Source organism: Aulonocara stuartgranti, assembly GCF_965226115.1.
Source record: "Aulonocara stuartgranti genome assembly, chromosome: 14".
In the NCBI taxonomy this organism is placed as follows: Eukaryota; Metazoa; Chordata; class Actinopteri; order Cichliformes; family Cichlidae; genus Aulonocara; species Aulonocara stuartgranti.
This window is the reverse complement of record NC_138950.1, coordinates 19,418,431-19,437,427: the sequence shown is the minus strand read 5'-3', so window position 1 is coordinate 19,437,427 and position 18,997 is coordinate 19,418,431. Positions and strand designations below refer to the sequence as shown.

Here is an 18,997-nt window from a genome sequence, read left to right as displayed (position 1 = left end):
CCTGCTCTCGACCTCATAACCTTGAGGTCGAGATCACTGAGATTTCAAAACATTTGAGATTTTAAGTAGACGCACAAATGATCTCAATTTAGAAATACTCCATCAGCTTTTTACGGCTGAGGGTTAACAAAAAGTGGTACAGATGATGTTTGGATATTATTTTTAGATAATTAGGAGAGTACACACATATACGCTGTGCATTCTCACACCCATGAACATGAACATACCACCTGTACATACATACCAGATATTACTGACTCTACCACAATTATCTTTATCATCTGTCTTGCTTCACATGTGCCTGTGGTTCAAGAGCTATCACCAAAATACATATTTAGAAGTTATTTCACTTTTAATAAATTAAACAAGTTATAAATGAAAAGCACTTATCATCTACAGCTCCCTTTGGGGTTTCATGTGCCAACTAGGGATGGACAATCTAGCCAAATGATCATATGACCGTCTTTTGGAATACAATCAAAGGATCTGAAATACAGTGTCAATTACATGCTTGCCTGGATACACTTCTCTGCATTATGTTTTACTGTGAATTTAACCAGAAAGTTGTTAAAGTAGCGATTTTATTGCTGTGAGACTTTTTCGAGACGTTCTTCCTGGTGAAACCAGTCACATTCTTGCTTCGTCAATGTGGACTTAATGTATTTACTTAGCTGACAGTGAGGGGAAACTCACAGAAACCACAAGGCCTTGCCGACATTGTGATCGCCACGAAAGGATCAAGGATGTGTTCGGCAGATTCTGCAGACTTAAAGAATCCAGAGTGAAACAAGCCAGGAATTAAGATGGATAACACTGATGCACCTTTCCTCAAACATCAGTGAAAAAAGAATGACCTATTTTCTCAGTCTATTCTTTTATAAGTCTCATATTGAAATATATGAAAATTTACTCACCAGCCACTTTGTTAGGTACACCTGCACTGAGTGAATTCCAGCACCTTGCTGCATCTACCCCTAAAGAATTAATGCACTTTAAAGGACAAATGGGGTGAGACTGGGTAGTAGAAAGGTGTACCTAATGAAGTGGATGAATGAATATAATAATAATAATATGAACAATTATGCACCTATCCAACTTATCTTGCAGGTCAGTGTGTGTAAGCTACAGAGATGTTTTGGGTCTTTTCCTTATAATTTTGTTTTCATTTTTTAGTAGCAGACTATTAACCCAATATTACATTTTATTATTTATTGCAGACTAGATATGTGTGATAAAACATGCTGGTGACAAAACTATTTAAAATGAGAAGGCAGAATGAAAAAGCTGTTGGTGTCTTCATCAACCTGAGTTCATAGTATTTAAAAAAAAATTAAATAAATCAAGCCAGCTACTGCTGCTGTGATCTGAGACTATAAACATAAATAATTAATACTGTTGGACTTGGAAACGACTTTGACCGTGATGTGTAAATAAACATTTTCATTTCCACGTCCCCACAGGTCGGCTTTGTGAAATGGCAGCATACTTCAAAAAGTACATGAAAAAAAAAACAAGCATTGAGCGTATTATTGCTATTTTAGAAATGTATTATCACAGTGAGATTGGAAAACAGGCACAATGAAATGAAGTGCGATGGAACATAATGGAAGTTGTTCTCGTCCTCTTTTGTGTTGTTTTTATTTGTGTGTGTATGTGTGTGTGACGAACACAATGCGCAATCGGCACGGCCATTAAGAGCACAATAAATAGGATGAATCACTTATTACAACATCTAAGGATACAAACGTCCTTCTATTTTCTCCACTTACAGCTTCAGCATCACATCTCAGCCTGACAGGTATCATGGTCCTGGGTCCTTAACCCAGTATTTTGAGATTTTTTCTGGACTTGTTATTTATTTCATTAAAGGTACAAGATCGTTTATGTTCTAATTCTTGAGTATTTTATTTTCTAGTGTTACTTTTTCTTGTTTTATTTTTAGTTCTGCTTTCATTTCCAGTCTGTCCTAGTCTTGTTTCATTGTTTGTTTACCTTTGGTCTCCCCAGTGATGTCCTGCGTCTTTTTTGGTCTGTCTGCATTCTGTCTACATGGCCGTCTGTGTTCTCTATCTTGTCAAATTCACATGTCTTAGCCTGGGTGTTACTTAGTGTTTTATTTTGATAGTCCCATCTTGCATTTGTCAAGTGTCAGTTCTGGTTCCTGAGTCATTTCAGGTAGATTCTATTCAGATGCGTTCCCAGGCGTTTCCACTCTACCCCAATCTCCTCTCTCTGTATTGTGTCACATCCTCCATCGTGGTGTGTATAGTTTATGGTACTCTGGTTAGTTAGTTAGTTACTATTCTGCTTCTGTTACTCTTTTGCCTGCACGATAAAAGCAATGATTTTAAGTTATGTTGTGTCTGCTGAGTCCTGCACTCTCTGTTTTCCACACGCCCCGTTTTATGACACCAGGGGCACGATGCTGACCATTTTAATGATGCTGAAACTATTAACAATGCTGTCACTAAGCAATAGCTGCTTCTTCTTCTTTTCTTTTCTTTTTATAAAGAAAATGGTGGTAATGGTAGTAAGAGGGTGGTTGTGGTCATCATCTTGTATCTGCCATGAATCTGTGCTTTGTTCCACTCTGCAGCAGACCTGCTAGTCTGCAAGTGGATCGCAACAAAGGAAGAATCAGATGACAATGATCTTATTGAGGTGTGGAGGCAAGAGAAAAACAAGCAGGCTGAACAAAGAGAGAAGAGAAAGGAGAGTTACAATAAGAGAAGTGACTATGTCAAAGACTGTGGAGGAAAACATGAAGATGGCAGCAGCCCACTCCTAATGAGTCATAAATCAGCTTGATATGAATAATCTCTACAGCACTATTAGAGCAAAGTGTTTTGAACCTCATTAATTTCTATTAGGGAGCAGCTATCTTCTAAGTTTACTGTAGCATCAAATTTTCTCCAAGCCGCTTTCGTTACGATCGTCCTATAACTTTCACGGATCCCTTAACCTTTATGTGACCAAACGCCATTACTTCCTTTTCATTTTTAGCACATGTAACAAAATATGCAAAAGCTTGTTTTTAAGCATGCCCAGTGGACATTAAATATTTAAGAAATGCCTCTTAGACGTTTCAGTGATAATGATTCAGCTGTTAGCCTGTTACTGCTTCGAAAGCATCTTTGTGAGGAAGCCTTTACTTTAGCTGCCTCCTCAGCTCTTTCTCTGTTTGCTGCTGTCACCTCTTTTAAAGGCAGTGTGGCTGTAAACAGTATACAACACCTAGTAATGAAGTAACACAATAATCAAAGTAAGCAACTGTGCACTTCACAGTATGTAATGCAATGGGATTAAATCCATGTGGAAAAAGGTAAGTCCAGCTTTAAAAGCAGCAAGACAACCCATGTGATAGACCGATGACTTGTCGAGAGAGAGACCCCACATTTTGCCCCCCGAAAATGCCAAATGGAGGGAAGGATGGATGAGTCACAGCCAGACTGATCAGAAAAAGCAAAGAAAGACTCTAATGATGATGACTTCCTCATTCGTTCAACAGGTCCCGTCTGGCTTTCTACAATTATAATTACAAGACAAATGGCAGCACAAACAACACCAGCAGTTGCAGCAGTATGACTTATAATAATTAGTAATATTTATTTGTTTGGTCCAGAAGTGCACTTCACCCAGTGAGTGAGGCCAGAATAGCAACTGTACTTGGTCTCCAATTTGCAGTCACATTAAACGAGCAGAAAAAAACTGCCTGTAAAGCCCTGATTAAACGAGGCTCTACAATTTCTCTGTCAGAGCTCTATCCACTCAATCACTCATTCAAGGCAGGAGCATCAATTAAAGTACTATTTTAATACAGCGCTCGAAATCAACATGTTACGCCCACGCCATTTTCCGTCTTCTTACCAGAGAGGTGAAGATGTAAGTGTAGTAGACTGACAGCATTCCCAGCTCTGATGCCTGCAGAGAAAAAAAAAGACAGGAAGGGCGACAGATGAAAGATTAAAGAGAATGTAAGAAAAGTGCAAGGCACATAGGATTGGTTATTGAACAAAATGATATTAAGTTTGAGGTCAAAGAAACACAAAGAGGTGGGGAAACAAAGCAAAAAGCAGGGATAGTGATAAAACAGGGTAGAGAGGTCAGTGATGCAGTGTAACTTGAACTCTGGTGTGAGCAGACAGATCAACTGCACATCTCGATAACACCGGGCATATTCCTATCTGACAAAGGTTCTCAATAGAGCAGTTAATTTCTGAGGAGCATTAGTATGCCGTTCGACACTCTGTCTTACAATTTGATTAAATCAAGTCAGAGTGAGGAGCAGTTGTGAAGGACAGGGTGAACTTCTCATGGTTTCATTTCATTAAAGCTATCATAAAAGAAAATCATGAAGGAACAGATTTTAGAATCAGAATCAGAATCAGAAAGGGTTTTATTGCCAAATGTTGAGCGGGTTTACAACATTAGGAAATTGCTGCGGTGCTTCAGTGCAAACATACTGTTATAAATTACGCTTAAATAGACATGAAAATAAAAATAAGAATAAGAATTAAAAGTGCTAAGTAGATAGATATATACATGATATATACATGAGTGCAGGTGGTGATCAGTGCCAAACATGGAATGATGCAGTGAACACAGCGTAGGGTCATGTGTTAGTGGTGGGAACAGTCATACGGTTATTGTTCATGTGTTCAACAGCAGAGGGGAAGAAACTGTTCTTATGGCGAGAGGTTCTGGTGCGAATGGACCGGAGCCTCCTGCCTCAAACAGACTGTGTCCAGGGTGAGAAGGGTCAGCTGAGATCCGAGCTGCACGCCCCAGTGTCCTGGAGGTGTACAGGTCCTGCGGAGATGGGAGTCTGCAACACGCTGCAGTCTCTGTTTGTCCCTGATAGTGGCTCCAGGGTACCACACGGTGATGGAGGAGGTGAGGATGGACTCGATGATTGCAGTGTAGAATTGCATCATCGTCCGTGTTGGCAGGTTGAATTTCTTCAGCTGCCTCAGGAAGTACATCCTCTGCTGGGCTTTCTTAATGACGGAGGTGATGGTGGGCTCCCACTTCAGGTCCTGGGTGATGGTGGTACCCAGGAAGCGGAATGAGTCCACAGAGGTGATGGGGGTGTCAGTCAGGATGATGGGGGGGAGTGGAGCTGTGTGCTTCCTGAAGTCCACAATAATCTCCACTGTCTAGTGCCACAACGCACATTATCATTAAAACCAATTAAAACCCATAAACCTGTAAATATCAAGTGGTTGACAAAAAAAATGTTTTTCAAAAGTCCCACAGTGAGGAGACCAGATGTCTCTGTTGTGCTGTGGGGGGGCATCATGTTCTCATGGTTTGGATTCTCTTAGAGGAACAAGTCACATTAAATCAAACTTGTTATCAGTTATCTCTTTTATCTTATGATGAAACAGATGTTTGAAATGAATGAAAATGAGAATAATATCCATATAGTTTCCACACTGAAATTATTCTAAGTGTGCATCATCAGAAAGACTTTAATAACAGATCTTATTGCTTTTTATTTGTTTTTGTTTCTAATGTCTCTGTAAAGCACTTTGAATCACCTTGTTGTTGAATTGTGCTATACAAATAAATTTGCCTTGCCTTGCCTTGCCTATTGTGTGCTGAGTGTGAGTATCAGGTGTTCAAACTACAGTAAATAATAAAATACTAAAAACATGAAAGGTGCTAATTATTACAGCCTTTTTATTATTAAACTCCAAATGACTGCTCAAGATGTTTTTGTACAGCTTGTACTTTTGCAAACTTAAGCACGCTATTAATCTAAAAGTACCCTGAGCTTCTCTATGCACAGTAAATTACATGCTTCAGGGGGGTTGTTTGTTAAGGTCTGCCCTGGGGTTACACGGCAGGTAGCTAATGGTACAAGGTGGCTGAAATGTTCTCTCTTTGCAGAAAATACATAAAAAAAACGGAATATTTCAAGCCACTGCCTCTTTTCTGTGGGTGACCTCTGCCTTTAATAGCAACAAACAGAAAATGACATTATGACCCAGAACGCTTTGTTTGCTACCCACACTTTATTCAGGATGTACAACACCGCCATAGCTAATGGCTGATGAAAAATCCCTTCGGTCTCTTTTGCTACTTTTGAAATAAGCCTTCTTGCGTTTTGTTTTGGGTTTTTCTTTTACTTTTGATCTTGTGGTTGTTCAACCACAGCTTTTGGTCAGAGTGCACAGTTTGCACTGCACCATATATACTGGACAAAGTCTTGTAATAAACAGCTGTGCAAAGAATTGGGAGGCCTGAATAAATGAGATTAAACACAAAATGCTGACCTAAACCCGTCTGAATGCTAAAACCTCAGAGAGTGAGACCTTTGCCGGAAGACGGTTTGAAGTAAGATGTAAACAAACTAATAAGGGGCAATGTCTTGCATGACATAGGCCATTCCTGTCCCTTTAGACAAGCTTGGCGCTCTCATGATTATCTGAGACTCGTGAATATTCCAGTGCAGAGCTTTGATATGTTTGGCAACCGCACACTTCACATGAGGTTTGATTGCCAACTTTCTACCACCCTGCCACAGGACTGTCTTTTGACAGGCAGAGACAGACAGCGTGACGCAGAGAGAAGACGGGCTATGCGAGAGCCAAGGAGATGGATGAACAAGACCACATGGCGAGGGTGGTGTGAAGAAATAAAGTGAAATCCTCTTCACTGCATTTGGGTGCAGAGAAAACACAGAGAGAACAGAGAGTGGTGAGAAGAAAGACCAACTCCATATTCAAACTGAAGAGACAGATGGAGCACACACAGAGAGAAAGAGACAGTCCAGTGTGGACTCCTGCTGCTCTGTGGTTGCTATGGTGACTAGATGACCACTGAAAGACAACCTGAAAACTTTACTTAGACTGAAAACTACTGTGATATATATGTGTGTGTGTGTGGGTGTGTGTGTGTATATATATATATATATATATATATATATATATATATATATATATATATATATAAAAATAAGAGGGAACAATTAATATAATGAAAAAACAAGAGAATCATCTTCTTCTCCATCCCTCTCCCAACCCTCTTCTGCCCCCACTCATTGTCACCTCCACTCTAGCTATCCATCTATTGTCTTCAAGAAATAATGAGGTGTGTATTAATTACTAAGAGACCATATGCTGCTGCCACACACCCTCGCTTCTTCAGCTCCAACCTGCACCGATCCCATTATTACTTTTTACAGCATAAATGTCCAAACAGCAGGAGCTGTATCAGTAGTATTACATTGCTGTAAAAACAGATTTTTCTTTCTTTTGCGATATTTGCCAAAATATAACTAATTAGACAAAAATTACAAAATTAAATACAAAATGCAGTTTTTAAATTATGATTTTTTTTTATTAAGGGATAAAAATAACCAAACCAACCAGGCCCAGGTTGAAAAAGTAATTGCCCTCCCCAGACATGAATTAATGGTGATTAACCACATTTTTAGTTGATTTGACTTTCACTGGCCACGACCAAGCCCTGGTTACCACTACCCTTCCTAAATCAAGAAATCACTTTAATAGAAGCTGTCTGAGAACAGGAAGTAGGCTAAAAGTTCTCAAAAAATCAACACATGCAATTCACAAAACAATGTCACTGACATCTGTCAGTCTGGAACAGGGCAACAATGCCATTTCTATGGATCTGGGACTCCAGAGAACCCCAGCAAGATCCATTATCCACAAATGGAGAAAACTTTCAGGGGAGGCCTGGTCTACCAAAATGACTCCAAATGCAATTAGATTAGATTAGAATTTGGGATTCAACAATAAGAAGCGTGAAAACAGCATCCGTAGCAGAGCTCCACGGGGAAACTGCTGACTCAACAGAACACAAAGGCTTGTTTTGGGGATCCACCATCTGGTGGATATCCTGGACTGATGAGACAAAAGCTAAACATTTTTGGAAGGTCCTGTTACATCTGGCTTAACACTAACAGCATGCCATAAAAAGAACATCACACCAACACTCAAACAGGGTGGAGGTAATGTGTTGGTCAATTATTGCTGTAATTGATGGAACCATGAATTCTGCTCTGCACCAGGAAAGCCTGAAGGGGTTTGTGAAGCTAAATGCCACTTGAATGGCTAAAATAAAATAAAATAAAACAAAATTAAATAACATTTTGGAGTGGCCTAGTCAAAATCCAGACTTAAATTAGATTGAGATGGTTACACAGGCCGGTCAAAATTCCTCCACAGTGATGTCAAAGAGTCATCGCCACTTATTACAAATGCTCGACTGCAGTTCTAAATTCCTAATTCTAAATATTAGGTCAAGGGAGCAAATCATTTTTACACAAGGCCATGTAGGTTTGGATAGACTGCCTTAATAAATGAAATCATCATTAAGAAACAGGATTTTGCATTTACTCAGGTTATCTTTGCAAAATGTAAAAGCAAAATATTTGAAAACATCTGAAACATCTAATTGTGACAAATATGCAAAAAAGAAAAAAGAAAGAAAAGAAATCAGAAAGGGGGAAAATACTTTTTCACAGCACTGCACATTAAAGTAAACGTGTCTAAGGTCGTATTAATGTTCCACAGCATTAATTACTGGTATGTGCCATTAGCAAAGAAACCACGCAAAGGTCACACTGATATGCTTCTGACAGAAACTGCACTCACTGGTGTTGTCAGTCGTTTTTTCTCTGTTTATGTAAAAGAGGAGGAACCAGTAGATAATAAATTCACTTCATGTGATACACTGTCTTAAAGAAAAAACACTTTAAATAAAATGAATGAAAGGTACAAAAGTGGAGAAAAGGCCTTTGTCTTATGAGTCTGTTCTTAAACTAACCTGCAAAACATTTGGTGAAATCTTACTTCTCGACACTCAGTCATTGGAATACGACTGGATTTTATGCACTCCTACATGTGCAGTAATTTGAAAGGACGTGCTTGTTTGGCAATATCGCTTGCGTTCATTTCCTTTTTAATTTAGGCTTAGATTTTGAGCATAACTCTGTCTTTGAAAACCTGTGCCCACTTAAACACAAATTCTTATCATCCATCTTGCAATTCAACACTAAACGACTTAAAACTTTTCCAACTTTCTCCAAATACTGGAGAAAGTTGAACAGTTATCCTTGAACAATTGTTGCCACCGGCGTTCTTCCCTCGCTTTCACTTTTTGAGATTTATATGAATGTGGAGTGGTATTAATCCCAGACCGCAGGCACGGAATAAAGAGAAGCGTTATCAGTGCATACAGATCACGGCTATCGTGTGTCCCATACTAACCCGCTCCAAAATGATATGTGACATTGTGGCATTGGCATCGACTATTATGGTGGGAGTCTTGTCATCTCGAATCTCCTTTAGGAGTGGGGTCGGGTCCTGGCTGTCATCAAGCATGCGCACAGACAGAGTCTCCTTGGAGATGAGGAACTGCCTGAGGAGCTGCTCCAGGTTTAATAAGCCTGCCGGTAAGACACACATGGAAAAAAGAAAGAAAGAAAGAAAAGAAAAACATGAGAGACAGAGAATTACTCATATTGAAGGAAAGAATCTCCCAAGGAAATGGTACTTTAAATGCATTTTTAAAATTAGGATATATAGCCAAAAAGTTAAGGAAAGTCAACAACATTTAGAAAGTTTGATCCTGCAATGCAGCATGAGCCTAAATATTCAGTGTCCTTATACAGTCGTGTGAAAAAAAAAGTTTTCACAGGACTGCAGAGTCCTGTGAAAACTTGAGTACACTCCCTGATTCAGTAGTTTGTAGAACCACCTTTACCATCAATAATTTGAAGGAGACACTTTCTGTGTGACTTTATCAGTCTCGCTCATGGTTGTGGAGAATTTTTTCCTTAAACGAGGTTAGTCTTTATGCAAGCCTGCCACAGCATGTCAGTGGGGCTGAGGTTAGGACTTTGACTGGGTCACTGTAACACCTTGATTCTTTTCACTTTCACCCATTCTGTTGTAGATTTGCTGCTGCGCTCAAAATAATTCTCCTTCATGACCCAGTTTGGGCCAAGCTTTAGCTGTTGCATGATGCATGACTGCAAGCTGCCCAAGACCTGTACTATGAAGCAGTATTTTTCTCATATCCAGGTAATGTCAGACTGGCCCTGGGTTTTCTGTACTACAAAAACAAAACTCTCATCATGGTAAGTTATGCTGGTAACGTAACCTGCTCAAGAGCAGATCCCTAATCAGGTTCCAGATCAGGGATCATCAGGTATGAAATCACCATCTATTGAGCCTCCAGTTCTCCAGAAAAGCATTACCATTCCCGGGTGTTTGCATGGATAGTAGGAAGCTCTTTCAATCTAAAATCTTGCTGTTTTATACTTTGAGTTTTCCAGTTGTAAAAATGTTATTCTTATGAAATAAGCAGTAATATATTATCCTACATTAGGACCTCTGTTTGTACTTTATTTCAAATCTATATGCAGACTAAGGCTGCAATTGAAATCTGCTTTTATATTCATTCTTAATTGGATTAAACACAACCAAGGTTGCTAAGTAACAACAAAAACTTAAACTGTCTAACATTAATTAAATACTCATTTTCAATATATGTATATATATTTCTTAATGATAGAGTTATGATATTGATAAGTCTCCTAACTTACACAGTTGGTATTAATGTAGCAGCTCTTTTCCACTTTCACTGATTAAAGTGTTTGAAACACACACACATTCGCACAAAACATTTAATACTAAATTACTGTAAAGTCCTTTTCTTCTCACACATGCACCGCTGATTTGTTTGAAGCACCTATGTTATTTTCAGTCTGTGTTATGTCTTTAACCTATTCATTTTCCCCCTAATGCTATAGTTTCATGTTCCTTTGTAAAATATGCTGCTCTAATGTCAGTCTACACTGATCCATAATTGCCATTGATGAAATGCTGCCATCACCACCCTCTTCACGTGAATGTGCAAACCTTGTGGAAACCATGGGTTTAACTTAGCAAGCTGATAATCAGCTCCGTGCAAGCGATTATCCTGATTGCTAATGTTAGGTTAAGTGAATCAAAGTAACGGGAAGACTGAACGGGATTTGTACTGTGGCAGCAAAACAATTCCAAGTCGTCACCCCTCTGCTACTGTGCTCGACATTTGGTTGCCGATGTGCATTAGGTCTCGTCTGTCAAATAAACATTATTCTAGAAGTCTTGGGATTTGACCAGAAGCAACTTTTCTTTGTAAGATTTGACACAGAAAATGCCCTGTCTTCTAAACATACTTGTTCTTTTTCTAATTGTACAATGTGAATTTTAATATTTAATATGCCATTCGAGGCATGCAGAGTCTGAGATGTAGCTCTTGGATTTTTTGCAGTTTTTCTGAGCATTTCATGGTCTGGCAACTTCAGCTTTTATAGAGGTGCTCACACTGGCTGATGATCAATTAATCAATTGCATTTGAATGGCAGCCCACGGCTGCTACTTACCTCCTTAAGTCCTGGAAGTTTGTACTTAATTCTTCTCAGGACTTTACTCAAACGAGTATTATTTTCGTTCAGATCAAGTACACCGATCATCTTTAACGGCGGCTATCAGGTAGCTATCAAACTGAAAGCAATGAACTTCTCTCATACTCTATCCCCTGGTAATAGACCATTTGACTCCAGTTGGGTGAGTGGGATTTGCCCTAATTAAAGCATAGCTGACTTAATCATAACACTCCCGGCAGCATTTTACGAGTCACTTTGCATCCATATATTAGCAGACCCAGAGAGGATATGGGCTAATTTTCCATGTAGTTGTCTTGGGAAACTTGGAGTTCAGTAAGATGAGGATAAATACAGCCTCAGTAAATCCAAAGGGCTTGTTTTGTGGTGGCACAGTTTGGTATTTTCGTGACACTGATGTTTACTTAAAGCATCTGTGAGGTATTTTGGTAGCAGGCACAGAGTGCACAGGTGTGAAGAGAGACACAAACAGGTGGAATATTCACAGGTGGATGAAGCAGCAAAGCAAAGTGAGTTGTAGAAATGTTGATGAACCATGTGTAAAATCATATCTGCTTTTTTGAGCAATGCCACACCGCTGGTACTTCAGAGGTTGATGAACAAAGATAAGATGAAAACTTGGACGAGCAACAAAACTGTGCCTGAAATACAAAGAAGATATTTTAACGAATCATTCCCCTGCCAGTGTATCCCTTTAATTCGACATTAAAAATTAATGTGTACTGCAGTTGAAGCGTCATTGTCAATAAATCTGTCCACATCTATATTAATATGAGTGATTCTAAAACTCCACAGATGCTTTGTACAGCAAAGCAAGCTTATCCTTCAGTTTACTGAATCTCTGCAGCAATGTCACGCCAGCAGGACGTGCATAAATCTACCACATCTAAAGTTTGACTAGCGCCACACCAGATTTCAGCAGCATTACACACAGCCATCCCAGCATAGACCTTCATTAAATCACCTGAAAATGATGCCAGGCTGCTATAAAAATCACACTTAAAAAAAAAAAACTCCTGCAAAGGCAACCTGTTGTGATATAATGTCACAGTGTGTCTTATACAGGGAGTGCAGAATTATTAGGCAAATGAGTATTTTGTCCACATCATCCTCTTCATGCATGTTGTCTTACTCCAAGCTGTATAGGCTCGAAAGCCTACTACCAATTAAGCATATTAGGTGATGTGTATCTCTGTAATGAGAAGGGGTGTGGTCTAATGACATCAACACCCTATATCAGGTGTGCATAATTATTAGGCAACGTCCTTTCCTTTGGCAAAATGGGTCAAAAGAAGGACTTGACAGGCTCAGAAAAGTCAAAAATAGTGAGATATCTTGCAGAGGGATGCAGCAGTCTCAAAATTGCAAAGCTTCTGAGGCGTGATCATCGAACAATCAAGCGTTTCATTCAAAATAGTCAACAGGGTCGCAAGAAGCGTGTGGAAAAACCAAGGCGCAAAATAACTGCCCATGAACTGAGAAAAGTCAAGCGTGCAGCTGCCAAGATGCCACTTGCCACCAGTTTGGCCATATTTCAGAGCTGCAACATCACTGGAGTGCCCAAAAGCACAAGGTGTGCAATACTCAGAGACATGGCCAAGGTAAGAAAGGCTGAAAGACGACCACCACTGAACAAGACACACAAGCTGAAACGTCAAGACTGGGCCAAGAAATATCTCAAGACTGATTTTTCTAAGGTTTTATGGACTGATGAAATGAGAGTGAGTCTTGATGGGCCAGATGGATGGGCCCGTGGCTGGATCGGTAAAGGGCAGAGAGCGTAGTGCCGTACAACAGCGGAACAAACAAAACAAATCGTCTTACGATATGACAAAAATCACGGACAATCCATAGAAAAGCCGCACCTGACTAAAAGCCGCAGGGTTCAAAGCTTGTGCAAAAAGTAGCGGCTTATAGCCCGACAATTACGGTAATTGAAATGGGTATATATTTGTTTTTTGTTAAGTTGCCTAATAATTATGCACAGTAATAGTCACCTGCACACACAGATATCCCCCTAAAATAGCTAAAACTGAAAACAAACTAAAAACTACTTCCAAAAACATTCAGCTTTGATATTAATGAGTTTTTTGGGTTCATTGAGAACATGGTTGTTGTTCAATAATAAAATTATTCCTCAAAAATACAACTTGCCTAATAATTCTGCACTCCCTGTATATGAACTTCCAACTGAAATAGTATTGGAGCAATGCTGGTAGATTAATGGCTTTATCATTTTTGATTGTCACATTTTCAGTCGTTAAAACACACACATACCGTTTGACTCTGAATGCAGACTGTAAGGTTTGTAAAGCATTCTCACTTAAGCTTAATAACTGATATATGGAGCGACTGCCTCTTCTCTCTCCTGCTGCTACTTCAATCATGAACCTGATTAATGATCAGCTGATCAGCTTTTCTGTCGCGAGTCCGTCTCTCTTGTTTGTTTATCGCCCACTTTGCCCCAGAAAGAGGAAACCAGTGGATAAACAACTGCAGCACGTTTAAACTTGATAAGCTGTTGTTAGAATTTATTTAATATTACTTTCTACACCAGGATCTTTTTCTACGTAGCTGATGGCTGGTAACTGTGCAGGGGCGGGTCTAGCAAAGTTTAGCCAGGGGGGCCGAACAGGGCATGAACAGGAAAAGGGGGCACAAAGACATACTTTTCTTTCTAATTGTCATGTCTAGCTCTTAATAAATAATTATCTGAATCTTTTCATCTGATGTAAAATGTATAGAAGTCCATTATTGTATATAGGAACTATTAAGTCAAATTGATAACTTAGTAAGCTATAGTACTTTTTCCTTTGGGAAAATACCATCTGTGCAGTTTGCAATTCTGTTAAGGAAAGATGTTGAATCTATTTAATTATTGTAGAAAAATAACTAATTTCTGTGCACTTTTTTAAACACATGCATTAAATTAAAGTTGATTACGTCAATTAAGCATTATGAAGCGGAGGGTGGGGAGTGGTTCCCTATTTTATTCTTTTTGCTGGGAGTTGGCAACCCTATTAGTTAGGTTGTTTAATATTTCTGCTAAGTAATCTTTAAAACACCAGAATCGGGAGGATGGAGTAGGTTTAAGTTTATTAGATTGATCAGTTTTGCTGAACTGAAATATTTTGGGTGCAGTGTATTTTTTGCATACAGGTATAACAGAATAGCTTTAGTTTAGTTTAGTTTTTTAAAACTTGAACATTTATGAGTATGAATATTTATGAGTATGAATATTTATGATATCGGTATCTGACATAAAAAAGTGATATCGTGCCATCTTTAGTTTGTTGGGCTGTTATCATTACATTTTCCTTTGACTGGCACAGCTGTTTCATTGCAGTGACATCAGCCACATTACTGGCTAAGAAAACATTTATTAATGACACACTCTCTGATTATACCTGATTTCACCAAGGCCTTTCTATGTTGCTCTGCTGCACCTGCTATGGGCAACCACAGTCTGTGCACCCAAGACAACCCAAGAAAACCAAAGACACTGACATTAAAGTTACACTGGTGCCCCATTCATATCTTGGTAGATCTCCTCATATTTATGTAACATGTCATGAGAAGAGTTTGAAAGGAAGCATATGACTTTGTAGGAAATGACTTGCATTAGCATAGCCTCCACCTGCAGTGTTAAGTATAGAGTAATAGTAAATTCGCAATCCAGACTTTTAGCAGATATTTAATATGATTTATTTCCAAGGCAACAGCCAAGCAGTTCCTGTCACATTTAGGCAGCTTTGGTGCTGCAATTTTAGGTTATCAAGCTCATTCCTCCAGCTTCTGCTGCACATTCTGCACATTAACACAAGCTGCAAAATTGTTCCAGGCATTGTTATCATGCGCTGAGCTTTCGACGTCCGCCTGTTTTTATGGCACTATATCAGCCAACGTGCTTGGGTTCCTGCACCTGGTGACCTGCATGTGTGCACTCGTAAGACATCACCCTCGGCTGCTGCAAGCCAGATCAGCTTCCTGCGTGGTACCATGCAGAATATCTTTGATGAGTTTGAAAGCAGGTTTAGCTTAAGTGCACTCTTTGTCTCCCTCCTGCAGCCTCTCACGTATCTCACAAGGCTTTCAGTATGATTTCATGATGAGTTCATGACATTAGACGCTACAGTGAACTAGACGTTGCTTGCTAAACACAAATACAGTGACACACAGGAGACTGTTCTCCTTAGTGTTTTGGCTGAAGAAGATTTGAAGGGAATCAGAGTCTTTTTCTTTTTACTTGGCTGCTTTACACAACCATGTTGTTCCCTCAGTGTTTGTTCTGGTGAACCAGTTTCAATCAAATGAAAAACATGCATGAAAATTTTGCTCCTGTGTAGTTAGACTTGGATAGATCTCTATACAGAAAAAGCAAGTTCTGTGAGACTATAAGTGTATGTGTGTGTGTGTGTGTGTGTGTGTGTGTGTATTCTGTAAATTATCCTCTCCTCTTCCTGAAGACTCGGTGTGTGTGTTTTTTTTTACTTATCTTCTCTTACTCACAACACAGTTTGAACCCACAGAATTGGTTATACACTTCATAAATCCTACTACAGTTTCTTTTAAGCTGGGACTCATGTCAGCAATAGACATACAACAGAAAGTAAATGAATTGTGAGTTACACAGACGTTTTTCCTTTGAGGAAATAAAATGTGCGCTTATACATCGTTATTGTTTATAATGGCCTCAAATTCACCTCAACATTCTAATGGAAGAATCTTTCCTATTGCTGCTTCCTCGTATTAAGAGTGTTCAAATGTTCAACCACAAAATGCCTTTTATTCTGAAGCTAACAGACATTGTAACTTTTCCAAAATGTTGTCCAATTACCTGCAATCAAACCTCAAAGACTTAACAGTCTTGAGTTTAAACTTTTTCTTGCAACCACAGGTTTGCTAAAGGTTGGTGTCCAATCTAGAAACTATTTTATGCATTTCCAGTAAAATACACTTGCTCATCCAAGAAATCTGACACTGGAACAACATGAAATAATCACTGCACCTTAAATACTGTCACATCTGGCACCAAGATGTTAGCAACAGATTCTTTAGCTTGCTTGCTAGAGTTAAGTCTACTTGCCTTCTTTTCATAGCGCATCCCTGTGACAGGTGTTCCCAAAAACGTGATTCACCAGGCGAGACCAGCTTCTTCCATCGCTCTGTGGTCCACTCCTGATGCTCATGTGACTATTGTTAGCATGTTCAACAGTGGACAGGGGTCAACACGGGCACCCTGACTTTTCTGCGGCTATGCAGCCCCAAACTTTGATGCACTGTCTAGTCCGACACCTTTTCATTAGAACCAAGATTAGCCTTTTTGTCAATTTGGGCTACATTAGCTCGTATGTTGAATCGAACCACACGGTCACCCCCCACATACGTTAATGAGCCTTGGCCGTCCATGAACCTGTCGCTAGTTCACCACTCCTCATACCTTGGACCACTTTTGATAGATACTGACCATTAGAGACCAGAAACTCCCCACAACAGCTGCAGCTTTGGAGAGCTAGCACTTGTCAAACTCATCCTTTTTTCCTGCTTCTAACACATCAACTTTGAGGATGAAACTTGCTTCCTGATGTATCCCACCCACTAAGAGGTGCCATGATGAAGAGATAATGACTGTTATTCACTTCACCCGTTAGTGGTCATAATGCTAGGCCTGATCTATGCAGTCCTTTGACCTATTCTCGTTAGTTTACATCAGCTTCCCCATCCTGTTTATACTCCTAGTATGGCTGCTAGTTTCATAGTTTAGTTTGGGAAATCACAGACTGGACAGTTTAGAAACATAGCCATGGTCAGATGCATACTCCTCAATAACATAACAGAACACCTTATTAGCACTCACTTCCACATGATTAGATTATTTCAATTTATTGCACACCTAAATGATGATTCAGTAGCCTACATTAGCAAGGCTACTGATCGGCAGTCTGCACAGGGGACACATTCACTAAACAACCCAATTTAAGGTGTTATTGACAACTCTTAAATCACTACATGCATGGCTCCACTTTATATCTCAGAACTCTTGACATCTTATTCCACTCACAGATCACTCGGATCAGTTGCTGTTCCACAGTCTTGGCTTAGAAGAAAGAGGGATGTGCTTTCACTGTTTTGGAACAAACTCTCTCTTCCCATTTAAAACTACATGTACAAACATTTTACAATGTATTCTTAATGCTTTGTCTATTGGCATCATTTCTTCTCTTCTCAGCAGCTTGTTACTCTGGTTTAGAAAGATGGCATAGAAATAAAGGATATAATAATAATAATAATTATTATTTTTGACTACTATTATTAAAGGAGTGGAAACTGCGAGACAATAACAGATGATTTGCAGATGCAGCCCACAGTTTTTTTAACCTATGAAATAACCCCAATTACTCCTACATAATGAACCCTCAGCTCTCAAACCTGTCAAAAAAAAAAAGGCTGGTTCTCAAAGCGCCAAGGTAGAACTGCCACTATGAATGTCTCAGTGAAAAAAAGTGTATTTACAGGCCAGACACAGCACACACAACCAAGCCCATCAAACCAGGTCTTAAAGCTACTGTTTAAGAATTCTAACATCTGGATAAAGAGAAGACTTGTCCTTGGCTCAGATAAGCAGGGTTTGAATCAAGAGAAGGCATTACATGCTGAAAGTTTACAAGAGCACACTTCTGTTTGTGTGTTGTGTGTTAGTGAGACCAAACGTCCTCATTGGCATGGAGGACACGTGGCTGTGACTCTCACTCAGACACAGATAAAGGTGAAGGCTGACATTCAGCTATAGCAATCACTCATTTACCTTCCAGATATTGTCGGCATAGGATGACTGCAAGAGCACTCTCTCTCTCTTACTCCCATACAATATAAAACAATAAAATATAACAGAATAATACGTAATGAAAATTTCAATGTCTCAGATAAAGCTTTTTAACATACACTCAAAAACCTTTATGACAGCTGTACATTATGGTGACTCATTTAGCCTTGAGCAATAAGTAAGACCTAGTTTTATGACTTTGCCATCACTGGGACCATCAATTTAAGGTGTCGCGGACAAGGTAATGTGTTAAAACACTGCATACAGCGGGTCGGAGCATATTCTCTTTTTCATTAAAACAAATAACCAGGAAAGCAGAGCCATTTGTACAGACGTTAATCCACTGTTCTCTCTGCAAACTGCATTGAAAGAGATTGCTAATATGAAATGGGAGACATGCAATTCTGCAGAAAGGTTAATTTGTTGGTTTCTCAGTATGAATGTTATATTACTGTGTGACAGTGTTTCATTGATAGAAAAAAATCATGAAAAATATTTGTATTTCTTTGTAAAAAAAAAAAAAGAAAAGAAAAGAAAAGAAAGAAATCCATGAAAATGTTGAAGACAGATGAATGGATTAATGAGCTAATCAGTGATTTAAAGTCTTATTTAGTGACTGTAGCATCTGTGGACTCTAGCTTCTGATTAGCTAATAGATACTAAGGAGGTCAAAGCTCCAGTAACACTTGTATGAAGAGCAGCTTTATTATTGACCAGTGGGTTTTGGCCTGTGACCCTGTTAAAGTGTT

At 39.2% G+C, this 18,997-nt stretch overlaps 1 protein-coding gene across 2 annotated transcripts in view; it reads right to left on the bottom strand.

Moving 5' to 3' along the window:
- Positions 1 to 18,997, bottom strand: part of grik4 (glutamate receptor, ionotropic, kainate 4) — a 384,934-nt gene that overhangs the window by 87,411 nt on the left and 278,526 nt on the right. For both annotated transcript variants that reach the window (XM_082502815.1, XM_082502816.1), the window contains 2 exons: positions 9,240 to 9,418; positions 3,868 to 3,921 (listed from right to left, as the gene is read on the bottom strand). In XM_082502815.1, the coding sequence (XP_082358941.1) occupies positions 3,868 to 3,921; positions 9,240 to 9,418 (233 nt within the window). The remainder of the gene's footprint in view (positions 1 to 3,867; positions 3,922 to 9,239; positions 9,419 to 18,997) is intronic.